This window comes from Netta rufina (assembly GCF_964035555.1).
Source record: "Netta rufina genome assembly, chromosome: 7".
Lineage (NCBI taxonomy): Eukaryota > Metazoa > Chordata > Aves > Anseriformes > Anatidae > Netta > Netta rufina.
In genome coordinates, this window is record NC_140130.1 from 18,052,076 (window position 1) to 18,078,709 (window position 26,634).

General features: G+C 45.7%; 1 protein-coding gene across 3 annotated transcripts in view; it reads left to right on the forward strand.

The window, feature by feature from the left end:
* The window catches only part of SEC31B (SEC31 homolog B, COPII coat complex component), a 30,786-nt gene extending 8,769 nt beyond the window's left edge, over nt 1–22,017 (forward strand). The window contains exons 9-27 of one of the 3 annotated variants that reach the window (XM_084290506.1): nt 2,004–2,165; nt 3,031–3,183; nt 3,950–4,180; nt 5,659–5,733; nt 6,341–6,424; nt 7,369–7,477; nt 7,888–8,066; nt 8,732–8,858; nt 9,981–10,126; nt 10,758–10,931; nt 11,547–11,735; nt 12,574–12,787; nt 13,160–13,486; nt 14,158–14,196; nt 16,075–16,127; nt 17,365–17,511; nt 17,940–18,056; nt 19,382–19,453; nt 20,211–22,017. In XM_084290506.1, coding sequence (XP_084146632.1) covers nt 2,004–2,165; nt 3,031–3,183; nt 3,950–4,180; nt 5,659–5,733; nt 6,341–6,424; nt 7,369–7,477; nt 7,888–8,066; nt 8,732–8,858; nt 9,981–10,126; nt 10,758–10,931; nt 11,547–11,735; nt 12,574–12,787; nt 13,160–13,486; nt 14,158–14,196; nt 16,075–16,127; nt 17,365–17,511; nt 17,940–18,056; nt 19,382–19,453; nt 20,211–20,390 — 2,778 coding nt within the window. In that variant the 3' untranslated portion in view covers nt 20,391–22,017. The remainder of the gene's footprint in view (nt 1–2,003; nt 2,166–3,030; nt 3,184–3,949; nt 4,181–5,658; nt 5,734–6,340; nt 6,425–7,368; nt 7,478–7,887; nt 8,067–8,731; nt 8,859–9,980; nt 10,127–10,757; nt 10,932–11,546; nt 11,736–12,573; nt 12,788–13,159; nt 13,487–14,157; nt 14,197–16,074; nt 16,128–17,364; nt 17,512–17,939; nt 18,057–19,381; nt 19,454–20,210) is intronic. The other 2 variants (XM_084290507.1, XM_084290508.1) reach the window with 2 other exon arrangements.
* The last annotated feature ends 4,617 nt before the right edge of the window (nt 22,018–26,634 follow it).

The following is a 26,634-nucleotide window of genomic DNA, read 5'->3' on the forward strand; positions in this document are numbered from 1 at the left end:
GTACACATTATCTGCTTTATACAGAGCTGTGTGCTATGCTACATGTGTGTCCCTTTTTTTTATCCATGTGGAGTGTCAATATCATTTCTGTAGTATGTCTTCTGCATTCTTTCTTTCTGGAGCAAATGAGAATGTTGTGAGAGACTAAATAAGACTAAAAACAACAGGTATGAGCAGAGGTTTCCTCCGACATACCTGTGTGCAGAAGTTGTACAAGGAAGAAAGCTTTAACTATAAACTTAGTTTCAACTAATTATAATTACTCCCTCTGTGTTCACCCATATAGTGTTCTCTATGTTTTTGCTTCTTCTTCTTCCTTTTCTTAGAGTACTTAAAAAATAATAAAAAAAAAAAAAAAAGCAAAAAAAGAGGGGGAAAGCTTTAAGGAGAACGAGGATCATTTGTTAGAGTTATTGAGAGGGGAACAATATAATATGCCTGCAAACTTCATTTGTAGTACAGCATTTTCACATATAGTTGCTTACTTAGTCATGTATCTCAAAGTTATTATCTCTGAATACTTAAATATCACAATTGTTTTAAACATCTTAAATTGGACTATGTAAAAATTTCTCTGCACACCTACTCATTCAATTACGAGTTTCTGCATAAAACTGAATTTTGAACTTTGAACAAAATTCACTGTGTTGATCTTGATGATAGCACAGGGAAAGTACTCTTACCATAATGAGCAAAGTCCAGCTGTGAGTCCCAGGCTGGATTCATTTTACTGGGGCAATTTTCTTAGCTGACCACCTTTGCCTTGGAGACAAAAAAAAGAAAATAAATTAAACTATTTTTATAAAAGACATGAAATGCTGTTGTTATGGTTTCAGGGGATATGAAGCTCACTGTGTACAGATGTGTAGTGGTTAGAAGAGAATCAGACTCTGAAATGTTCCTGATGTCTTGATTTTTACTAAAGCCTTTTCACTGTATTTTAAAGGAAGAAATTAAAAGCCAAATTTACTGCAGCTAGTTTATCTTTATGCATGCTGATGTAGATTTGTAGAGTTCAAATTCAAGTTGGGCGTCTATGCACATAGTATTTTTAGGAGGTTTTCTTGACTTAGTGCCAATTATTAGAAAATTTTCAAGTGATACAAGATGTAGGAGAGTTTTCAATAGTAACAAAAGGGCATTTACAATGCTGATCTGGTAATTTGGGAGGAATGGTTGGTTTGGTTTGGAGATTTTCTTTTGGGGAAGGATTATTTGTTAAACTGCTTAAAAATAAATACATATATTTTATTAGAAGTGAATGCAAAGTTTTATACCTAGGAACAGAGAGCAAACATCATGTTTTCGCATAGAATGAAGAATTGATTTGGTATGCTGGAAAGCATTGTGCCTGTGAGGCATAAAGCAAATCTCTTTGTTTTACAAACTGGAGGCTCAAAGTCAAGTTGTGTTAGTGCGTTGCCCCAAATCAGACAAAAAGTCTGTAACTGGTCATGAATTGAACTTCAGATTTTTGAGTGCTTGACTTGTTGTCTACAATATCCTTCATAGTTTCTCTACAGCTATTACAGCCCTCTTTTCTTGTTCTACTTGTTTTTTGTAGGCTTTTATTTTCCCTGTCAAATGTTTTCTTCTAGACTATCCTTTCTGTTTATACATTCTTGATCATGACACCTTGCCTATTGGCTTCTGGTTTTCTTGCGTTGTTTTCTGGTGTGTCTCCTGTGGTTAACAGCAGGTGCGACAATGCTATTGTACTCGGGTACAGTAGTACTTAGAAAGCAGAAAGAAATCCCAAAGTAACAATTGAGTTTTGCTCTATTGTTAGAATCCTATTGTTTAGCAGCTTTTTGTGGCTTTCTGTTGTTTGGGCTCAGTGTGTTACAACTCTGTTGTAAATGCATCCTTCAAGCTAAAATATAAGACTCGTTTACAATGGTGGTATGTAAATAAGTCTAACACACTCATTGTGGGCAAGTAATTTGGGGAAAGCAGAGGGCTATTCTTATACTGTGTGCTTCTGTCTTCTCTTTTTGTGATAGATGGTTTACGAGTTACCTATTCAGAGTCAGTGGTGCTTTGATGTTCAGTGGTGTCCTAGGAATCCTTCAATCTTCTCTGCTGCCACTTTTGATGGATGGATCAACATTTATTCTGTTATGGGTGGGAGCCTGGAAGCTCAGCAGAAGACACAGGCTGACAAGGTAAAGTCCCGTGAATGTATTTTGTCTTGAGGGACTGGCAGTTACTCTCCTGGCTTCTGAGAGCATTAGAAGCACGCATTTCACGTTTTGACTTAAAAGACAAAACATGTAGGTCTTGCCTGGGATCCTTTGGCAACCTTAGCTAGCCCAGCCTGGTGTTGCTTTCTTTCAGGTATGCCAGTCAGAGGTCTTTTGGAGCTACACCATGTGATCCTGTCAAGCTTGAACAGGGTTATCCTTGGCTAACACCAAATCTATGCCAATAATGTTAAAAATAAAGAATGCTTGTGAACAGCAGTGTGTATATATACTCACCAACTCCCTAAACATCAGAAATCTAGATCAGAGGCTACTTCTGACATACTCTTGTCTAGGCAATAAAGTCTGGAGATGTTATTTCACCAGCCTCACTGAAGTCCTATAAAAGCTTGAGACAGTCTTTAACTAATTTGAAAGATTCAAGCAGCAGATAGGGAGTCAGCATTCCTTTATGAGCAATACAAGAAATAAATTGACAACTTTTGACCATATTTTGTCACTGTCTTGCATAAAACAAGTAATTTTGTAATTCCTGTGTTTATGAGCTGAGTGCTAAGCCAAGCAGTATGTGTTAGGGAATTTTTGTCGTGCTAAGGAAACTTGCTCGAAAGTCTCTCAAGGTGAAGTTTTGTTGAGAAATCATTTCTAAGACTGTTTGGAAATTCCGTTTGTCTTACATTGGGCTTGGTAATATTTCAGGAAGAGATGCTGTAATAGTCTCTTTCTTCATCAGCAAGGAGCATAACTATTAGTAGTATTTTTTTGTGCTTGTTCCATACAGACAAGAATTGATTTGTATCTTATCCCTTTCTCCATCTGATTCTAGATCTCTTCCTCTTTCAACAATCTGGATCCCTTTGGCACAGGACAGATCCTTCCTCCTTTGCAGGTGCCTGAGCAAGTAGCTCAGACCACTTTGATTCCACCACTAAAAAAGCCACCAAAGTGGATTCGCAGACCTGTGGGCGTTTCATTTGCAGTAAGTGAATACAGCATCCTTAGCTGAAAATGCAATAGATTGTGTCTTCTAGTAATGCAATCCCTTTCTTTCTCTGTGAAAATATCTTCCTGCTGCTGGTTGTTTTAATGCCTGTTTAAGGCACTGTGTGGTTTCCTATATAGGGAAGCTTTTTTGCTCAGTGTTCAGGTATGTTTCCAACATGAAAGAGTCCTGTTGCAGAGAATGCGAGGTTATAAGGAGGAGTTAACAGAGCTAGGAAAGACTCATAAATCCTGTCCTTGTAGGCTGTGGTATGCATTTCCATTCTCCTGTCTTTCTGCTCTCTATCCAAGTATTTAATTTTCTTCCCCTCTTTCCTCCTTAAATCAAAACTCTGGATTTTTCTTTTAGCCTGTCTTTACTTGTTTTCTGTCTGTCTAGTACCTGCTATTTGCATGATGGCTTTTTTTGCAATGATGGCACCATTGCAGCCTGCCTATCTGTGTCAGAAAAGAACAAACAGTTCCAAATGGTATTTCTTCCTCTCTGCCTTTCTGGCATTTGCAATTGGCTGTGCCTGACAGCACATACGTGTCTTCGTTATCAGTGGGAACTGCAGCTTCTTCAGCTGGAAGAGCTTGTGATGGGAACTCCCTCGGTGTTCCTACTATCCATACATGTGAAACTTTGGGTTCCTTGTGATCACAGCTGGAGCTTGAGTCTGCCTTGCTAAGTGAGAGCTAAGAGAGGTGTTTTTACTTTTGTTTATTAAAAAATGTTTACTTTGTCTGTCTCTCTTTCTCAGTTTGGAGGAAAACTGATTACCTTTGGTCTTACCAAAGCTCCTGGACAGCAAATGCAGCAGACTTACCCACACCAGGTTTTCATCAGTCAAGTCACTACTGAAACTGAATTCCTGCTCCGATCCAGAGAACTGCAGATGGCTCTGCAGTCAGGAAACCTCCTTGATTACTGCAAGGGCAAGATCCAGACAGCCAAGTTGCAGTTTGATGAGAACCTATGGAACTTCTTGAAGGTAGGATGGCAATGGTGAAGCACAGAGGTCATTTCTTTCACATTGCTGGGGTGAAATGTGCTGGTTATGCTCCTCTCTAGTCTTTTATATTTCTGTTCTTTAAGATATAAAATCAAACTGAATTGGCTAGTTAATTAATGGTCTAAAAGAAATCTTGACAGCTGAGGTCTTGAAGGTTGCATTGTTTTTCCATAGGAATGGTCTTTTCAGTGTCTTTGTTCGGTCTTTCTGTCAAGGTGCTAAACAGAATTTTCTCATCTTGACTGAAGTCCAAGTTAAATCTACTACCCATGGGGTTTCACCATTACAATTTCTCACACTAAGTCCAAGTGGCTAATGATGTTCCCCAATAATGAGGCAAGATCTGTGGCAGCATGAGAACTGCCTGTAGCACTACATAAGATGATGGTTTCATTGGCAATTTCTTACTTATGAAAGAGTTTGGTAGTGAGGAATGACCATCTTTCTAGAGAGGCTGGACTTATTCTTGATAGTTTTTTATAGACACTCACAGGCAGCCTGCTTGCCTTTGTGGAAATATTGGGATCTCTTCCATAGCATAACATTTGAATGGAGAATCTGGTCTCTTGAATGGGGGGCCAGTTGCTGTCTAGGTGGTGACAAGAGTCTTTGTCACAAGGGTCATTCCAACAATGTCTTCAGCAGCATTGGATGAGATACCTCAAAATGTCATTCTACTGAATTCTTGTAATTCAGAATGCCTGTAGTCCTACAAAAAAAATCCAGGACAGGCAAGACCCACTGCTATTGATTTTCTTAAACTAAAAACCAAGCATCTTAATTCTGTACAGAATACTGTCCTGCATGACCATTTCTGCATCTGCAGGAACAGTTTCTACCAACCATTTACAAATATCTTATCTATGTACAGATTGTTCAGTTCTATAGTAGGAACAGCCTGGAAGACTTAATAAAACAGCCAGGTTCTTCTTGCAAGACATTAATCACTCATTAAAGCATACGAGTAGCGTGTATGAAGTGGGCTGTGTACGGCTTGTGGGCAATTCTGGGACTGTCTGAAATCCCCACCTAGAGAGCTTCTGTAACAATTAGTTAACTATTTTTTTTTTGTGAAGCCAGCTAGGAGTTCAGGCAACCACCTTGTTTCATCCAGATTCAGATCAGTCCATTGTCACTGCACAGAGATCAGCCTAGCACATCCTGGACCATCCAGAGAATTAATGACCAAGTGCACTAAATATGCACAAAGGCATAGCTCTGACTCTAGGTTGCACCTAGTTGTAGCTATATGACAGAACTTGAATTTCACCCTTTTCGTTACCTTGCGTTCTATAGATTTACTCACGGTATTCACTGGGTGTACTTGTAATAGTTCTTTATCTATAAGATGAGCTGTAGACTTTGCTGCTGCTAGAAGTAGCCAGCCACTGGCAGTGTGTAGATGTCTTGGATTTTACACATTTTTCTTGTCTTTTTCTTTGTCCTTTGTGACTCAGGTGAACCTGGAGCAGGAATCCAGGGCTAAACTCCTCAAGCTGCTGGGCTACAATAAAGAGGATCTGCAAAAAAAGGTAAGGGTGTCTTTCAATACAGAGAAACCTTTACAGGACTAAAGCTGCTGCAGGAAGGTTATGGGGTCACTGCTGGAAATGAGTGAGTGCCCTTGCAGCACACACAGAACCAAAATGTATGAAATTTCTGCTGAGGGACACCTGAAATCCTCATTAAAAAGTGGATGTGGGAACTTGTAAGAGTATAACAGTAGCTTTACTGGATCAGACCAGAGGGATCTTGAGCCCTGTTATCTTACTACCAGTCATTGCTGCTCAGAAGAGCGTATAACAGCAGCACAGTTGTGAGAGCTGCTTCTAGCATCCAGCTCTCTGTGTCTCAGAGTTCCTCAGCCAGAAAGAAGATGACAAATGAAGACAGTCTGGCACAGCGCTGTTGGAACTTCAGGGGAGCAGCATGCACCTTTCAGCACCATGGGCAATGCTCTAAAAAGGATAAATGACCTCTGCTGGGTGGCCAGCCAGGAACAGGGAGAGGTAGAACTTTTCAAACAAGTGAAAGAGCCAGGGGAGTTGTCTGGGACTTGTCAGTCACTTGGTGGCTTTGCTGCTCATGTGTTTGACTTTAACAGGGGCTTCACCCAGGGAATGTCTCTTACTTTTTTAGATCGCCTCATGTTTGAGTAATGGGATCCCAAATAAACAGCCCCTTCCTGAGGCCAATGAGGCAAACACTGCACAGTCAGATCAGGTATGTCCTGTACATCTTGCCAGTCTGGGAGAGCAGCGGAGGGCAGAATGAACAGGAAGGTTTAATTCCAACCACAAGTTGTTGGGCTCGATGCAGGAATCGCAGAGGGCAGTTCACAGGCCTGTCTGACCCTCACAGGGTCAGACTAAGCGATCATAGTGGTCCCTTCTGGCTTTAAAACAAATCAGCGAATGATGAAGACGGACTCCCAGCTGTTAACCCTGCAAGAAGGCTTGCTTCACCAGTGCTGATATCTTCAGCGATAGACTTAGCCTCAGCCCACCTTAACTTCATGCTACAGTTCTGGATTTCCTCTGTGAAGCTTCTGCTGTGGTATTTCTTTTGCATTTCTTTCCTTTTCACCTCTATCCTTTGAAATGTATTTTCATATGATTTCGGGATGTCCAACTTCACATGCCTTCCAAGGCCTGGTTCAGCATCTTCTGTAATTTTGTTCTTCTAAGGAATCTAAACCTGCTATCCTCAAATTAGTGATCTTCACAAGCCTTAAACACTTGTTGAGGTATTCTAGTGGTAACATTTGTATCCTGCATTCCCATCAAGCACCAAGCATGTCTGTGATCCTGCTTATTAATTACAGGTATTCCTTGTTGGGCTTGTCCCTGCTCCATGCAAAATTGTACAGCTTGCTGGCAGTTGAGTAAATGAATGCTGTCCAGCAAAATGTCATTGCATGTCTTACACTGTCAAGTCTCCTAAGCTTTGTCAATAGTCACACTTTGTTGTTGCTACCTCGGTGAAACTGTGCACGTTGGTAGTGCATTGACAGGAGGCATGAAGGATTTCCAAGTTGAAATCAGATTTATATGAGCATTCTCAACCAAATGAAGAGTAGCCCCACCACACCCTGTAAACCATTAAACTGTTTTGGGCAGAATCTGTGTGTTCAATGAATAAAGTAACCTCTTGCACTCTTTGCACAGCTTTTGATAAACACCAGTGATGATGTAGCTGCTGTTTCCTCCTCTTCAGCCTTTTTTGACAACCTCATCCCACAGAATATGAGTGCATTGGAGATTCCTGTCACAGAAGGTATAGTATATGAAGGTTTTTCTTCTGTCTTTAGATAATGGGAGGAGGGTAAACCATAAAATTCTCTAGGGACCAGGAAGAATTTGGTCCACTCCAGCAGATGAATACCTTTAGAATACATGATGTACCCTACTGTCATGCATCATGCCTCAGCATTGTGCAAAAAAAATACTCTTCACAGATAAGACACCTGTTAAAAGTGGAGGAGAAATGTCTAGATGGTGGAAGAGTTACTGTCAAATCAGTGGGTCTGTTTGTTTAACTGCAAAACCTGATTTGTGTTTCCAGATCTTCCTTTAGCTGGACTTCCATATGTTTTATTTGTCTTTTATTGTTTGCTTTTTAAAATGCTTGATCAGTGCATCTGTATGGTGCCCCTGTGGGTTGACTCTGCTTTCTCACCTCTGTAGATACAGATGGACTCATCAGCCAAGCTCTTTTGTTGGGGAACTTTGAGGGTGCAGTGGAGCTGTGCATGCGGGCAGAGCGCTTTGCTGATGCCATCATCTTAGCTATAGCTGGTGGGGAGAACCTCCTAAAGGAGACACAGAAGCGCTACTTTGCCAAGCGGAAGACAAAACTCTCCCTGGTTAGTGACTGTTTTGTTTACCCACAGAACAGGGCAAAGTGTGTGATACTATGGCAGAGGTTTGTCTGAATATATGGAAATGCTTTGGCAGGAAGTAGAATGTCAGCAGAATTCATTCACCTCCTCTTGGCTAGACATTTATTCTTATAGTTTTATGACGTTGTCTTGTTACCCACCTAGAGTGTCTGTTCTTTGTTCCTTTCTTTTCATTTAACAGTTTCTGCCTCAGCTCCCCATGCCTGTAACCTGTTGAGCATACTATACTGCCCCTTTATAGCTCAGCTAGAAGAGTCCTGGCTTATTTATAGCCTAATGAGGTTGGAAAAGGGGTAACAAGGGTTGCCAAAGCCCAGCACTGTATTCCCAATCATTAATACTAGCTGCTCTGAAACAGGGCATGCCGATCTTTAGTCTTGCCTAGTGTGGCTGCTTTCATCTTCAGTGCTTTTTTGGGCTTTTCTCTTTCTTTGGAGGCATTAGGCACCAATTACTGCTAACACTGGAGTGCTGAGATTGGTGGACTTTAATGTGCAGTGAGGTAGTAGAATCATACTGGGAAGTGTGTCTGAGAGTGAGCTATCCCTGCAAATGCACTTGTCTGAGCAGTCAGTATATCTTAGTCTTCAGTCACTGACAGGCCTTTTTTTTTTTTTTTTCCCTCACAGCTGCTGTCCTCCATTGTGCAGCAGAAGTGGCAAGATATCGTTTGCACGTGTGATCTACAGAGCTGGAAGGAGGCACTGGCCATCTTGTTAACATACGCAAAGCATGAGGACTATACCCAGCTCTGTGGTATGCAGTGTTACTATCTTTTGATAAGACATTCCCTGGGGAAGGCATTTCTGGACTGCTTACCTTAAGAAGCAGACACAGTAGAGGAAGGAAAACACTTCTTATTACAGCTAGCTGGAAGTCTCAAGTGTGGACTGTTAAATTAGGAGAATGAGTTATGTACACTTTAGTTGACAGTCATGATTTAAAATATGTGCTGGTATTTCCTGTCACCTCAGTCAATAACTTGGAAAAAAAATCAGAATGGGCAACAGACTGAGGTACTAACTGTCATATTTATTATTTTATTCTGTGGAGACAGGGATTTCCTTGACAGTAGAAGGTCAGGTAGCTTCACTCCATCTGGAAGGGGTTTTTCTGTCCAGCAGGTTCCCCTCTCTTTTAAGATCAAAGATGGGTTAATGACTGATGGGCTTCAGTAGTTTTCTCAAGCCTGTTAAAAGCCAAACACGCTCAGCAGCGGGTTGTTCTGATAAGGTAAAGTTAAGGGGCTGAATCTGAAGAAATGTTATCTGAACCTGAAGAAATGTTACTTAGCTGGCAGCTAGCACCTGGCTGACAGGCATGGCTAAGCTCTGTTGGAGAAGTGCCAGCACTTCATATGAGTAAGATGACATAACTTGAAATGCAAGAAAACGGGGCATCTAGTACAGACCAAAGTGTAGGGCAGGAAAGTTGCCCTGGCAGTGGGAATAGTGAGATAGCTCCAGGTCACCCTTATCTCCTAGCTTTTGCTGAACATTGATAACTACCAGATTACTTAAGGTCTCTGATACTGGACACAACTGTTGCTGGGAGATATCTACACCTTACTGGAAAAAGAGCATTGGAGATTTTGCTAATTTAATCTGTTATTTTTAAGGCTTTTTCCTTCTTTTATGGCTTAGACAAATAAGAATTGATAGATGTATAAAGAAATGACTTCTCTTTCCAAACAAACTGACTTTGGTATTCCTTAATGATGCTAATTTTTCTGTGTTAACCCAGAATTAGGTTCAGATCAAAAGTTGGCAACATCTTTTCATGCCAAGCCAGAGTAAGATTGCTAAGAGAGGAGCCTTGATGATTATGAGCTCTTCAAATACTAAGTGTTAAATGTTGGCTGTGTTTCTTCCTTTGTAGACATGCTGGGTGCCCGCCTAGAGTCGGAGGGAGATTCGGCCCTGTCCAATGATGCCTGCCTCTGCTATATCTCGTCAGGAAATGTGGAGAGGTTGGTGGAATGCTGGGTAAAAAACCATGAGACTTCGTCACCCCTTGCCCTGCAGGTACAGGTGCTATGATGTTGGTTTGACTTCTCTCTAGGCCAGTCTGGTAACCCTAATCTGTTTGCATCATCACATCTAGCACAGAATAGCTGGCTTCCAAAAGAAGTAGCTGGTTTCTCCTAGTCATCAGCCAGCAACGCATATATCATTGTACAGATACAACCATTACTTTGATTTCTAGGAGTTGGAGCAGCTTTGAATAACTGAAAAAATTCTGGTCTGTTTGTCAGCAATAGTAATTTTTTCTAGTGAATTTCTTCTGGTATGGTTTTAATCCTTTCTCTTCCAAGATGATATCTTGTAACTCCTTGAGTTACAGAAATAATTTCTTTGTAAAAAGATCACAGCTGATTGGAACTTCCTTGTGGTTTCTGATTTTCTTTTTTCCCTTACTGTAAAAGTAGCTGTGTCAGGATTTGTTTTCTGGATCCTGTTTTTCTCCATAAAGCGCACCTGAAGAAATGGTCATCAGTGGTAGTGTCTGGTGCCAAACGGAGTAACTTTTCTTGATGTTGGACCCGATTTTAGTTGAAAGGGAAGAGCCATCTGGCATTGTCTCAGTGTGAAATGCGCCAGTAAAGCAAACCAGATTCTGAACGGTACATTTCTCCCCCTCCCCCTGCCTGTTCAGGATCTCGTGGAGAAGGTGATGGTGCTGAGCAGGTCCATTGAGATGCTCCGAGGCACAGCAGGACCAGCGCCAGGCCCTGTCTTGGCAGAGCGAATCACGCAGTATGCCAGTCTCCTGGCATCACAGGGATGCTTGGCAGCTGCAATGGATTACCTGCCCAACAGCTCCAAAGAGGTGAGTGAGAAACAAGTTGTTGTGGGAAAGGTTACTAAAAGGGGAAAAATGATCATTTCCACAAGAGAACTTTGGGGTTTGACTTGCATCAGGACTTAAGGTTTCACCTTAATTATTGTAACTTGAGAGTAGAGCTTTTTTTTTTTTTTTTTTTTTTTTTGTCTACGACCACGGCATTTGTTGTTTTTTGTTTGTTTCTTTGTAGTGCCTTTGATTTGGGGAAAAGAAGGAAACTAAAAAACGTGTAATAGGGTTCCTGGAGAGCACTGTTCGGAAGTAGCTTTCCAGGGAAGCCATGTCTAGTTCTGATACCTAGCTGGTAGAAGGGAATGGGGAGGCCAGCTTGTAGTTCAAAGCAAATCTGACCAGTGCTCAAATGTGAATGGAGGTTGGAGAGGGAATACCATAAAGATTGTGAGAAGGATCAGGAAGGCTTCATCTGTGAGGGAATACATCCTAAAATTTGTCACTTACAGGTTTGTTTTTCCTGGTGACTACTGTAGAAATGGAGCATAAGGCTGCAAAGCTAGCTGTGCTTTGGATCAGAGTCTGCTTTGAATACCACCTCCATTTGAGGCTCTAAGGATGCTTCTCCTAACGCATAGTTTGTTTCAGCTCCTGATCGAACAGCTCCGAGACCGTCTCTTCCATGCTCAAGGAGGGAATGTGGGTGATCAGCAGCCACCCCCTTTCCCCTACGCTCGTGTCAATGTAGGTGTCATTAAACAGACATCTCCAGCAGCCAGGAGGGGTTCCACCCCTGAAGGAGCAGCCCGCAAAACAGGTCCCAAACATCCAGAGAAGGTAGGCCTTAAATTCAAGTGCTCGTGGCTTGGGGAGAGGGAAGAAGGCTGCTGGGTTGGGGAAGGCCTGTGAAGTAATGTGAGATAGTGCAGACTGCAGGTGCTGAGGATCTCATCAGTGATATTCTTCGCTGGAGCAAACACGAGCTCTTTAAAAATGCAAAAATGGGCTGTACAGCTTCTTTTCACAAAGTCCTGACCCACATCTAGTCACTGAGGAAGACCACTACAAGCGCAGTGATCCACTGCCACTTCTAATAGTGTCTGAGATCTCACATACTGAGCAAAAAGGGGCCTGTGGTTCACTCTCCTATGCCATCTCACCCTCAGATCTCAGTAAAATTAGTGCAGTATGGCTTCGTCTCAGTTCCTGGCTCAAGAAAACTGTGTTCAAGAAGTTTTGCGTCCAGTTTCTTTTACTTCTTTATTTCTTTATTATTTTCCTCTGGTTTTGCTTCCAGGAAGTGACTATGTAGAAGTTGGTTCCTGAGGGCAAATCTTTGTGAAAGGCTGGGAATACGCTGAAGAGTGTGTTTCCCAGCCACTAGAGCAAGCTATGTGATGGGAAAGAAAGGGCCATCAAGTCTTGTGCCAGCAGAGAAGGAAGCACCCAGGCTTGTTCTCTTTGCCTTCTCCCGCCAAACACAGTGATGGTTTGAGGGAGGTCCTTTGTGCTCCAGGTAGCAATCAGGCCTTTGATCCAATCCATCCAGAGCACTGACAGAAGCAGCAGCATCTCTTGCCTGAGAAGTGACAGGGACAGAAAGTACATCTGTTTTATGTATGTGTCTTACATGACTCCTTTAACCATTTCAAAGTCCTTCATTTTGTAATTGCAGCCCAGCTATCAGTCACTTACCCCTTCGGCACCCCCTCAGCCTTCAGTGCCTTCCCTCTTCACACCTCAGCCAGTGCCAGCGTTGTCCATGACACCTCATCATGCTGCTGCTGCCCCCCAGGCCAGCGCTGGTCTGCAAACAGGAGTCTATTCCAGAGGGCCCCCGTACCCACAGTACAACTTGGGCATGGTTCCAGCAACAGCTTCAGGGCCAGGTAAGCACTGCCTGATAGTTGTGTCTGTTCTCCAGGTCTTCTGTAGGCTTCCACAGACCAAAACCTTCAGCAGAGATGGCTGCTTTACCTCTTTCTCACAGGTCTGTTGTACTTAAAAAGAACAAGTCAGCTGTCAGAGAAGCTTCTCAGCGCTTCTGACATTTCTAGTTCTAGTAACTGTTGCTGCACTACTACTGTTGTTAAGCATATATAGGGATGGAGGAGCCACTACTAACTTTGTGGGGGATACACTTCACATGGACACACTAGGGCATGGCTTGGAGAAGGGAAGAGTTACTGGGATGAAGGAGAGCACCAGGAGTAGATTGAACACGCAACAAGTGATGCTGATGCACTCTTTCTCATTTGTAGCTCTGTCACAGTCTCAGCCATTCAGCCCAGCGGCAGCCAGACCTGGTGGTCCTGCTTCCTTCCCCAGCCAGCCTCCTCTGTCAGGACAGTCCATGCCCATGACATCTCCTGGTGTTCTACCACCTGGACCTGCCCTCTTCACTCCAGCCTCGCTCCCATCATCTCAGCTTCCTGCAGCTTCTCCTTTCCCTGTGGCCAGCCAGTCTCCTCTAGGTTTCTCTTCAGCACCGTTCAGCTGCCCTATGAACATGGGTTACCCTCAGGGTGGTCCTGGAGCTCCATCTACTAAGCCCCTGCCAGCAGCCAGCCTTCCTCCTCCTCCCACAGGTAAGTACTGCTTGGGTGACTTGGGTGCCTGGGCACTCCTGGAGGCAGTTTGCAGTACATAATGGACACGGGCCTTCTGAGCTCTGGTCTGTTTCCTTAAAGGCTAGATGTGGGATTCTTGGAGGCTAACCTTACAGGTTCGTTGTGCTGAGGCTTGCTGTGGTGGTGGAATACAGCAGTGATGACAGTTTCAGTCAGGCTGTTCAGCTTCTCTGTCCCCTGGGTTGTGGTTACAAGATGCTGTCTCTTCAGGTTCTTAGCGCACCCTTGAGTAATCACTCACTCCAGAGGCATCTGGTCTGACTGAAAGGATGCTAGTTCTTGGGGGATTATTGGTGGAAGGCTTGCCGATCTTATCCCTGCTTATGTAACTTAAATGAAAAGTACGTTTGAAATGCTGGGGTAGCAAGGTGGTTCTTTGTCCGTGGGATGCCCCTTGCCTAGCTTCAAGATAAAATTCCTGTGTGCTGTGCTCTGATTCTCCTCATTTCCTGTTGCCATAAAATGTTTGCCAATGTTCTCCTCTGTCAATGCCATGGAGTTTCCTCTCTGCAGTGTACTAAGGCTGTGCAAGTTCCTTCTGAAAAGCTATTAGGGATAGTATCCAGGGATATTACTTGCTGAGTAAAAGCTGTTGGTGATGATGACTCCCACCCTACCTTGATTTTCAGGTTTCTTCCCTTGGCTAGATCCCCACATGGATCATGCAGGTAGTACACCAAGAAGCCTCCAGAGCTGTGGGGGAGGCAATGTTGCTGCTTCCAGTGAAATGTGGGGGGTGTGTGCATGTTTAGTATGCATGCATGCATGCCTGCTCATTGCTGTTTGTTGTTTCCTTGCATGTCTGGAGAGCTGTGCAACCAGGGTTGCTGTTGCCCAGGTTTTGATGTGTACTGTTTTTAGCCTGGAAAGGGACTGTAGGATCCCTAAATCTAGCCAGACTTACTCCCTTTATAAACTCCTGAACATGAGCTCGTCGAGAAATTCTCACTAGCATAGTGAAGAGAGATCTTTGCTTGTAGAAATCCCATGCTCTCGGTGGGCATCAAGGACAGGGTGAAGGACAGTAACGTCTTGGCTGATCTCCTGTCTGGCTAGGCTAATCCCTGACTTCATCTTGTGACAGTTGTATTTTTTCTAGGACAGGCATTGCTGGAGACTGCTGCTATGGAGTGTTCTTTTCAGGGTTGTTGAGAAATCGTCTTTCACAAGTAGTAGAGGCAAGATAGCCAGGGTTTTATCCCAGCAAAATGCAGCAGGTTCCTGTTGTCTCGTGTCTGATGATTAAGTGCCTGGCTTAAAGACTACAATTTAAATAGCTGTTTCCTGTGAGGATTCAAAGTGCCACTGGGCTGGAATAGTGCCAGGGACTGCTAGGCCACAAGCTCGGTGGGGGCCAGCAGAGTTCTAGGGCACAGAATCCCCAAGCTAGAAATAAGTGCCAACTTAATTAAACTACTGATCCAAACTCATCAGAGAGTGAGTCTTGAAATCATGGGAAAAGGGAGGGCAAAAAGAGGCTGCCAGAGTTTTAATAATAAAGGTAATTAAAGTAATGAAGCACCTTTTGCATCTTTCCCCTGTGATTTTTAAAGCTCAGTTGAGGATCAGTGGCTCATTAAGTGTGGCACTGAGCTCCAGCAATTTTGATATTGCCCCATAGAATTATGCCACTTTCTCACAGATCCTGCTCGTCTCGTGGGCCTGAGGTTATTAATACTGTCATGACAAAAGAAGCACTGAGGTTCTGTCTAGAGATCCAGGTACCCTTACAAGACAGCCATAGACAAGGTAGTTGGAATTTGGCTGTAGCAAAATGAAGTGTGGTTGAAGGTCTTTTGATGTCATGTGGTCTAATGGATTTTTAATTACCTAGTGAGAGGTTCAGGGCTAGGTACCACTGACTCTCTGCTGAGACACCCTTCTGCTCCCAAGAACTTTGCTGGCCAAGTCTGTTCCTTTCTAGCTGAGAAGGCAGCAAATTTTAGTGAGCTTTGTTCCTGAGTATCCTTTTGGAAAGGGAAAATTTCAGCCCACCTCTGAAGTCTTCCCCTATCACAGTAACCTGCACCGCTGTGAACTTCCACAGTGAGGCAGTCCTGTAAGTGTTCCTGAGAAACCCTTTCACCCATAGAGTAGCCTTTGCTGCATAACCACAGCACTAGATCCTCTGTCTGGGGAACCCCAGGCAATCCCTGATTCTGCATGCAGGTCCTGACAAACATCCAGACCTGACTCTTGAGGCTGACTTCTGCAGCCTGTGCAGAATGTGGAAGGCTTCAGGTAGTTGAAGAAAAGGCTTTCTGTGTGGGATTAGGGGGGTACCAGGACAGTCTGATCAGATGTCACCTCTTGAAGCCTGTGCACATATTCAGATGCTGAGAAGGTAATTAGGAGAAAGGAAATCAAGAGCAGTTCTTGGGTCTGTGAACTGAACCTCAAATTCCTCAGCTGAAATGGTCTGAAGGTGCAGTGATGGGGGAATTAGAGACATGGGCCTTTTGCTGATAGGAGTTCCAAACCATAAATTTCAGCTGTGGCCATCTTCTCCTAGTCTGACATCTGTGTATTGTTCTGTCTCTTGACAGCTCAGGAATCTTGGACCGATCCATCTGTAAGAGGAGGCCTTCAGAAAAAAAAGGTAAGCTTTCGACTAGAATATGTGTTGGTTGCCTTTTACCCAGGGAGCTGCATGCAAAAGATGTATTCCTCTAACTGCTCCTCGTCACGCTCAGCACCTCTCATTCCATGTTGATCCTGCATGATATACAATACTAGGATTGCAGTCTAAATCATCTTGACTCTTTGCCATCCAAACTCACATACTGTTATCCAGGGTGGCTGTTTTGTACCGCGATTATGTTGGTGGTGGTGCTGCATCTTCTCTCAGTACTTCCCAGGCTGACTACAGTCACCTGTTGCTAGAAATACAGATTTAAACTTATCCCCTTGCCCGTGCGCCTTTTTTGATGCAGCTTGAAAGATCATGCTAAATTAGCACCTGACTGTTGGGGGCAGCATTTCCCCTCAGCACGGTGAGACCCACAGTGATTTTTCTTAGGTGCTGAGATGGCACCTTCTGAAAGAAATTGGGACAGGTGTAGCTTTGAGCTGTGTGCTACATTTGCCTTGCTGCTCTCCACCTTGTAGTGATTGCACTGGAGGACCTGTAAGCTGAGCTATTTTGCAACAAATGCTCTCAATACCCCATTTCTATTACTGCTGCCTGCTGGCAGGTGCAATGAGAAGCTTCTTTGGCACCATTCCCGCCCCCCACTCCTCTTCTTTAGCTTGGAAGAGACTTCTCGCCCTTTTTCTGGCAGCATAGCTGGGAACCTGCTTCAGGCTGTGCTCACTACAACAGGATTAGCCTCTTGTTAAAGCCATCTCCTTTTGATCTAGCCCTGTCAGAGTGAATCTATCCTGACTCTCTGGCTTAGCAGGGGCACGATGAAGTGTTTGCAAGAGGATTCTCCCCCCATGTCGTGGGATTTTCTTCAACACTTGCTCTGTTGGACACTTTACTGCTGCTAATCTCTACATTCAGGACTCGTGCCGTCGCAGAGCCAAGGCGGCTTTCTGAGGACCAGTGCTTTCAGGGGCAACGGATCTCTTTGATTGAACAATTCCAGAGGGGTTTTCGTGCTGTTGCTTTGACTGTTCATCTCGGATGCAAGAGGAAGGGCCCCATGCTCTTGAGTCAGGGGGCTTCAAAGAACGGGGATGTGTTACACATCTTGAGAACTGGGCTCTCTGCAAGTTAGAAAGGATGTTGAATTTGACTGTGGGGAGTGTAACCAACCCTTCTTCCTTGGACTTGTTTTTTTGTGTGTGATTTTTTTTTTCTTTTTTAATCTTTCTTTTTTTTTTGCTGACAGCTGCCTGAGAAATTTACTCCTCCAGCTCCCATCACAGCTCCAGTAATGAGCCTTCCCACTGAGCCCCAGGGGATCCATCCTTCGTTCTCCAGGTTGCAGGAATCTGGCCAGTCACCCCCAGGAGCACCCAAGGAAGGCAGCCTGCAGGTATCCAGGGAAAGTGTGGTGTTCCCCAGCCACCAGCTCCTTGTCAAGTAGAAAAACAACTTGGCTTTTGAGATTCTTATTGCTTGGCAGCTGCAGGGCTTGTGCCTGCTCCTTTGTCCTTGTAACATATCTCTGCCTGAGTGTTAGAGGAATAGTTAGAATTGCTGCCAGGGTGGAAAATGACACCTGGGTATGGCTGGGAGGGAGGGAGAACAGACAGGCTGTCGGCCTGCTGAGAGTTGGGAATCCACAGCGGCCTGAAACTATACTGCAGTCTGAGGATGATAATATAACTCAGTGCTTCCAGGTATTCTCTGGATTTTCCAAGGGGTGACGTTCTTTCTGCTCATAGTTGCAGAAGGGGGATTTGTCTGCTCCAGCCTTACATGTTCCTGTTGTATTCATTCAGCTGCTTCTGTCTTTGGCAGTATCACCAGCTACCTGCAGAGAGAGTTGAGAGGAAAGAGTTGCCGCCTGAGCACCAGGGGCTGAAGACTACCTTTGAAGGGCTGGTGCAGCGCTGCTCTGCTATTGCCACTGATCCCGTAAGTCCTCCTTTCTCTGGCCTTTGGCTTTTTTGTCCTCACTGATGCTTGACTTCTATGTACTTCCTTCTTTGGTCAGGGTAAGAGAGGGAGAGTCGTCTCCATTAATCTCCATCTCCCTCCTTCATTTAGGCTATAGGCTTGTTCGTCTCATGGGATCTGAGGTGCATTCTCTAGGATTTACCCAGTACTTCTCATTGCCTATTTGGATCAATGGTTCTGTCCTACTGGCTCTTTTCTGAGGAAAGCAGAAGGAATGACCCAGCTGATTTAGCTTCGTTTTTCACTGGCTTGATCTGCAGATAGTTCCTGCAGAGCTGGTATTGCCAGCCATCCTCAGAGCTTAAAGGGAAAGGCTGAGATATCCTGGCTGAGAGAGAAAGCCAGACGATCTTTGTGTCTGAGTCACTGAAATTTCTCCACCTCAGCTCCTGGAAGGCTGTTGGCACGTGTGCTGCATCGCATGAATGTATCAGGCCAGGCTGTGTTCAGAAGCAAAACAGTGTTTGACACATCATGTTATATTAGGCTGTAAGGTCTTCCCAGACCTTGGGGTTACCATGAAGCCTTCCAGGTGACTTCTACTTAGTAGGTGTTGGGAAAAGCACTGAGCCCTGCCTGTCAAACTGTCCTGGGGTCAGACAGCTTATGTGTAACAGTAGTTTCAGCATGTTCGCTGTGTGCATTCCGGGAGTGCAGTATAGCAATTTCTGGGAGATAACCTAAAGGTTCCCTCTAGGGGTGGAAAGACCTGTGGCTTGGGCTTAATGTTCTCGAGCTCTAAGCTGACATGGAAGTTGTGGGGCTGGATTTGTACAGCAATACAATGCACCTGAGCTCCTGAGCGTGCCAGGCCTGTCCCAGCATTGCCCAGAGACAGGTATTTCTATCCACAGTATAATGATAATGTACCTGTGAGTGGATTATACAAGGTGGGACCCCAATAGGGTCAGTCCCACCAGTTCATCAGTACTCAGATCCTCTTGTTGGTGGCTGCCTGGACTAAAAAGTATATTCCCTCCTTTCTAGTAGTTGCTCTGTTGTGTAGTCTGCAAACACTGTTACAAGGGAGGAATGTCTAGGCTGGGAGATGGGAACAAATTCCTGTCTTGGGAAGAGAACATGTGCATAAATACGTGCACAGTGAGGTCATGGCTGGTTGTATCACAGTCTCTGGTTGTAATCTGTCTGGCAGAGGTTGTGATGCCGCTGAAATGCAAGATGCTGTGGGAAGAATAGAGGGGAGGGCTGAACAAGAGCAAACTGATACTGGAAGCAGTGGGCTTTAATCCCTGGCAGAGCTAGCAATGCCTATTTTACTTTAGAAAACTCGAAGAAAGCTGGAGGATGCATTGCAGCGGCTGGAGACCTTGTACGAGAAGCTCCGCGAGCAGGCGGTAAGTAGGTGCCACCATTCCCTGTGATTGAGTTGGTTTCCTGGTCCCACCTCTGTCCTGGGCTGTGGGCCTTGGTGTCTGCCTCAGTATTTCCAGCACATATCCTCTTAAGAAAGCTAGGGATTGCCAAACCTTATCATGTTCCTTGAATCCAGCCTGCCTTATACATTTTTTTCCCTTAACCTTGGCCCAGATATAATGTAAGGAAAAGCTGGGGAGGTATTTGCAGGATACTTTTCCCCCAGGAAGGATACTGATATATTGACAGGTTCCAGATGGGAATGGGAAGTTGTAAAGGAATGTTTTCGGGGTGGTTATTAAGTGTGAATCTAGTGTAAGCTCTAGCTTGGAAAACTGAAACAGCTGATGCCAATTGCTGGAGGGTTATCAATCAAGGGAAGAATCCTTGTAACATACATTCTTTCCCTGAGTGTCCAAATTATGCTTGGACAGAGACAGGATTCTGTGCTAGATGGACCTTTGACCTCCACAAATACATCAGATATTCACTTAATGCTGAAATGGCATTACCTAGGACCTGCATTCACTGTAACCCAGCCTGGGTATTGGTTTAATATTTGTCATGGGCTGGGAAACTGAGGGAGAGAGCAGGCTATTCCTCCTGCCAGTGCTTGGCTGTGTAGGTGTTGCGTTTCGTGAGGATTAGGTAGAGATCAGGAGGGAAGGGTATGGAGGGAGTCGGGGGCCTGTGTAACAGTGCTGGGCATTCTGACTTATTTCTACTCCCTTCCTACAGCTCTCTCCAACCATCCTTATGGGTCTCCATGAGATTGCCCACTGCATTGAAGCTAGGAACTACCAACAGGGTCTCCTGGTTCACACCCAGGTGGTGAGCAGCAGCAGTTTCAGTGAGGTGTCTGGTTTCATGCCCATCCTGAAAGTCCTCATGACCATTGCTGGAAAGCTGAACGTATAAGGTGCGGAGCAGCTGGTGCAGTGCACGCTGAGAGCTGGTGGACTCCCTCACCTGTCGATGTGCTGCAGGTTGTGGACTCTCCTTCTGACTCTGGAGAAATAAGTCTGTGCCAGCACCTGGAACTGTGCTGAGCCAGCGTTCCTGGCCCCATCTGCTCTCCAGAAAGCCCACTGGACTGTGGGTCTCCTGGAGGCTGTTCTCTCCCTGCTATCCCCCCAAAGCTACTTCCCAACCCAGGGCTCTCAATTTCAGGTTGTCCAGGTTACGCAGAGATTCCCCCCAGAACTGCTCTGTGTAGCCGCCTCTTCCCTGCTCCCCCAGCACAAAGGGGGAACTTCCTCCTTCCCAGGCTGACACTGCTTTTCAATAAGAGACAAACAGGGCTGGCACCTCGGGCTCTATTCCCTGCTGCCTCATGACAGCATGGGACCCTGGGACCTGTGGTGTCGCTGCTCCATTGGGCTGCAGCCAGGATCTCTCCTCTGGTTCCTTCTTTAACTTCATTCTAATCTTTGACTCACTTCTTGCCCTTCTGTTCTCATACCTGCTACAACTAGGGCTAACTGCAAGCCTGCTCTGGGCTAGCTTTGGTTCCCTCTTTCACCTTCACCCAGCCCTCTCTATTTCTAGAAGGGTAATCAGGAGACCCAACTATCCCCCACACCCTCCAGTATCCCTTTTTCCCCCATAAGCTGTAGGCTTGAGCCTTTGTTTCAGACCCAGGGCTGGTTTCACCCTTCCAGCTCCTGGGACTCTCCCATTCAGGAATGCTGACAAGTTGGGCTGCTCTGTGTGCTCCTCCCCAGAGCCAGTAGCATTGTGTGTCTGGGCTAAAAGCTGCGCTGGCTGGCTGGCCTTTTTCACTTCCTTTATGCTAGCACGGTTGGCTTGTTGCCAGCTGGTGGTATCTAAAGGGATTTCCGGGCAGTCTAAGGGCTTTAGAAGCAGCAGGAGTCGTACAGGTCCCTTTAAGTATCCCCTTGAGCTACTCAGACTGACCCAAACTCAAGCAGGAGGAGAGAACTTGTTGCTCCATGTGTGGTGTGTTCATTCTGCCTATGGCAATGTGTATGTGCAAAGGTGGTTCTCAAAGCCCCTTGGCACCATGGTGGTAGAAATGTGCTGCAGGAGGTGGCATTGTCAAGTCCCAAGGACTTGGCTGTACTGAAGCTTCTAATTACTGTGGCATTTCCTCTGGGCTAAAATAAATGAATGAAGCAAATGCATGAAGTCCTGTGGAAGAAATCTGGGAAGGTAGATGGGATTTTAGGGCACATTTGTGTCTTTCCTTCTGTTCCTCCTCCCTTGTCTTCCTCTCTCACCATCTTTCATGCTAGCTGGGCAGAGCAATTGGACCCTAGCTGGGAGCGAGGCTTCTTCCCAGTGTTTGGCTGCAGCCAGCCCCTGCTTTCCTCTGCTTGCTGCTTGAGTGGTAATGCCATCATGGGTCTGTGGTTCAGTGACTTACATGGATCAGCCTGCTCTACCATGGGACTTCGGAGGGAGGGGAATCAGAGAAGGGAGGGAGAGGGTATGTCTCACCCTCTCCTTTCCAGGTCAAAGTGCCTCCTTGTTGCTGCTGTGTTATATTTCTATTGCTGCACTTTGATGCACTGAGAGATTACAGAACAGTGAAATAAAAGCTGTGTTTTGTGACGCTTCTGGCTTATTTCTTAGACTTGGGCCTAAAGGCAGTTGCCTGTCATGTCTGGGGGGACTTCTCTCAGTCTTCAGGGCCTCCTACTGAGTTCTCAGCTCAAAAAATGATGTGGGGCAAACCAGATCATGGGCTCTGTGGGTGTGGGCAGCAAACATCCTGGTTTGAGACTTCAGGTCTTACCTGCTCCACAGGGCTGCAGGGTCAGAGAACTGTTCTACAAGATACCTTCCTCAGTTGTTACTGTCCTTCTGCATCAGATACAAGAAGATCCCTGTGATGCTGGGGTTCCACTGGGGAATCCCAGTGGCGTTGAGGAGTTTACACTTGGAATCAGGAGTTGGAATGATATCAGTAAGTAAAGAGAGCCCTTGATTGGATCCTCTCCTGTTAGAAGCCACTGTTACGCCACTGAAGCCATGATACTTAAACAAGCAGTAGGATCTGACCTTCTTTGTGGAAATTGAGTTGGCAGTTCTTGCCACCAATTAATAACTTCTGAATCTTGGCTGATTTCACCTAAGATTTTAAGAAGGTATGAAGGCTGAGGTGGGACAGTAGTGAGATAAAGAAGGAAGAATCAAAAAATAAATTGTTGCCAGCTGGCTTGCTATTATATTTGTACAGGCCAGCCAGTCAGAAGACATGAAACTGAAGTATGATGGACTATATTACCCATCTTCTGGTTGGGATGATTTGGGAGGAAATAAAGGTTGAGAAACACTGTTTGGATGGGGGAAGATTTGGCCACTGTTAGGAAGGGACCAGGGTTCTGGGCTATTAGGGACACAATACACACATTCAAGGAAAAACAGCCTTTTTTAAATTCTGCTTGCAGGGGCAAATGCCAGGTGTAAGGGAGCCTGGCAGTGCTGTGGGAGCAGTTAGCAACCAGTCTGGCCTCCCAGCTCTCCTTCATCGGGAGAGATGCAAGCTGATTTTCAAGGGCTGCACTTGTGTTGTGACCCTTGGATTCTGCTGTTCTGGATCTGGTTGTGGTACCCTGTGCAGTCCAGCCTATTTGCTTTAACTCAGGCCACTTGTACCACTGAGAAATAAGATTTTTTTCCATCTGTTTCTCAGATGCATTTGACTTCAGTTTCCTCCAGCACGTACTGCACCTGCTGTCCTCGGGTTTGTGCAGAGACTGCCTACTTACCTTGCTTTTGCTCTTAGTCCTTCCTTTGTCTCCCCATTGCTCAGTTCTGTTTCAGGTTTACTGCAGTGAGCACTGTCCCTAAAACTCTTGGTAGGGAAACCAAGCAGGTGGGTGGTAGTGAGGGGACCCACTCGAGGGGCTCGGAGAGGCTGGTAGCCAGGCCTCAGTCTGCGCCCCTACTGCTGTTTGCTGCCTCGGAGGTGCAGTTGGAAAGCACTGCTCCAGGTACAGCACTGTCTGGCTGCCAGCAGCTTCTGGTTTACAGACAGCAGCCTGTCCATGCCTCCCATGTGGGCACATGCTGCCGCAGCGTCCCTGCACTGCTGTTTCTGTTGGGTGAGAAGGCCTCCGGTTTGACAAAGAATTGGAGGGGCAGGAGGAAGGGATCCCTGGGCATGGAGAACAGAGCTCTAATCCCGTTGCAGATAACATCATGTCTGTAGGCTAGGCTTGTGTGTGTTTGGGGGAACTGGAGGGGCAGAGATTGTTAGGCAGTATTTGTTTGTAAAGCCACTTGCTCTGAAGATAATGCTTGCACTAACTTCTATTGAGGGAGCAGTGTGAGTCCCCACAAAGTCCTTTCCCAAAGTGTCTTTGAAGCCAAGAACCCATTGAAAGGAAGAAAGGCCAAGAGAGGGGATTAGTTTGTTCAGCAGCTGTGAATTTCAGTGGGAGGCTGATGAACTCCAAAGTCTTTGTTGAGATTTTTTTTTGTAAGGAGCCCTGCTGGAGGGAGAGACCCACACGGGGGCCGCGGCCTTAGACAAGAAGGAATCCGAAGCGGCAGGGAGCTGTAAACGGGCCACAAGGACTTTTCCCAAACACTTTTCGGAAAAGGTGTTGTGAAGAGAGCGGAGGGGGATTAGCATGTGAAATGACACTTTCCATTGACTCCACAGAGGGGAGGGGAAAAGGGCTGGCTGGCTGATTTATTAGCATTTTGTTCCCTTCTCTTTTCTGCGCCCCCAGCAGCCCCCCTCCCCTTGCTCCCCTCCTCCTTGAGCCCTCTAAAGAGGTTTGGATTGGAAAAGGGAGCGGGGGGCTGCCTGTTTGTGTGTCATCTGGGCGAAGGTGACCACCTGGGAAGCTGAATGTAAATATTTCTCCTCTGAGGAATGCGCCTTCATTAAAGCGAAATGAATACATGGAAGCATCCAATCCTGCCACACAATGGCAGCAGTGCCTTTACTGCCTAGGGCTGCTTTTGCTGGGGAGGGGGACCCCTCCGGGCCCCGACCCGCTGCTGAGGTCAGCACATTTTGCAGCTGCGGTGTCGCCATTTTGTCCCAGAGAAAGAAGCATGCGGCGGTGGGGCCCCTGCTCCCAATGCTCCCAACGCGCCCTGTGTGCCCCCTCGCCCCAGCAGGCCTGGGGAGGGATGGGGACGCTGTTCCCCTTCGCCAACTGGCGTCACCCTGCCCGGTGGGCGCATCCTGGCCTGCACCACAGTCTTCACAGGGCACTTGTGTGGGGCAGTGGCACAGGCGGGGGGGGAAGGAAACAGCTTCCACGGCTTCCCCTTTTCTTCTTTTTTGAAGCTGGCTGTGGAATGGGGGAGCACAGAGGGACAAGGGGTGGAGGCTGTCCTCTCTGCCTTGCGGTTGCCCCTAAGCTAGCCTGTTCTGAAGCTTTTCTCTGCTAGATGACAGGCTCTCTACAGCTCTCTACTTTCCTGCCTAAGGATGCATCCCCACCCTGGGGAGCAGAGCGAGGTGGTGCCAGAGATGCAAGGGAGACCTGGGGCAAGGTCCTTGTGTTAATAGGAACTTTGTGCACACAGCTGGTGGCTTGTGTCTGGAGCAGAAGTGTTTCAGCTTTCCCTGAGAATAGGCCAAGATTTTTTTTTTCTTCAGTTTTTGAACTGCCAGATTCTTGCTTCATGTGAATACTCTTGCTCTGGTGGGACCTCAGCTTGCCCTAGGTCTGAATTCCCAGCCCCATCAAAATAGCCCTGAGATGAAGGGGATATTTTATAACTGAGACACACATACAGACTGTGGAGTGTCTTCAGTGTGTCACCTCTGAAATGGGCACTTGGGCCTCTATCTTCCCCCTCTCACCTCCTTTTCTTCTCACAGCTGCACTGCAGTTTGAGCTCGCCTGAGGCTGCATCCAAGAGAGCAAACCCTTTCCTATCATGGTAGGGGTGGAGGTGGAGGGAACTGGTGAGCTGTCCTTGAGCTAAACAGATGAGTAAGTGGCTGTGTTGTAGTCTCCAGAACTTTAACTACATACATCTGCACATGCAATTGGACAAACAAAACACCCAACACAACAGCATTTTGCAAGCACTTAGCTACTGATTTATTGCATTGGCTATTGGTTTACAAATATTGACTACAAGACAGATCTGATGGCCAGTAACTTAGCTCTGCTGGCTTCTCATCTGTCTGAAGGACACTTCAAACAGCAAAGTCAAGTATAAATTCATAGCCTGAGGAAGATCAGTGTGATGATGCAGTAAGTCTCCTCAGGTCCTGCTTCTTCTAGCCTCTTCCCTGCCTACCTCAGCCATGGCAAGGGAACAGAGATGAATCAAGCAAATCTTCCTGCTGCTTGCTTAGCCTATAGAGTATATACAATATGCCGTGGAGGAAAAAATGTTATGTATACATCACAGTAACTGTGCAATAAATTAAACTTCAAAGTGCTTCACTTTCCTATTTACAACACCATTAAATAGAAACTGACATTTTCTCAGACTAGGAGGAAGTATTTAGTTAGTTAGCTGGCAGGGTAAGAGTGCTCAGCAAGTACACCAGGAACTGGGGAAGGGGCTCAGCTGGCAGCTCCTCTCTGAGAGAGATTTGGGAGGGAAAAGGGACTGGAGAAGTATGAGGGCATCATTATGGCACCAGTCAAGGGCTGGGGTGAAAAGGGAGGCCAGACCTGGAGGCTTTGAAGATACAGAGGAAGCACATAAAAAAGCAAGTGATGTGACCCCTTCTTAGGACAAATGTTTAATGGGCAGGTCAAGCAGCAGCTTGAATTTTGCTGCTGCTGTCTCAGTTGCAAAGTGAAGCATTGGAGAGTTTAGCAGAGCTGTGAAGGGATGGGAGGTTATGCTGTGGGCCTCACAGAGGCTGGCTCACTACAGGAAAGAGTTGCACACCTTTTCTCTTTCCTCACAGTGCAGGGCTTAATAAAAAGCAGTAACGATTTTATTTTAAGGCATTTTTTTTTTGTTGTTACTATAAGCCTCTTCTGTTTTAGGGTATACCACTCTGAGTGGCCCACGTTTAGTGGTGCCATCTTAGCTTCCTCGTGTTTTCATGAGTATTGATCTTGTTTGCTTAAAAGCCCAGAGCAGCGTGAGCAGTACTTGCTTGGGGAACAGAAAAGCTGAAAGGAGCAGGAGCCACAGAGACCAGCTGCGTTTTCAGCAACAAAAAGAGTCACTGGATAGAGTAAACTTGTGTTGAAGGGCC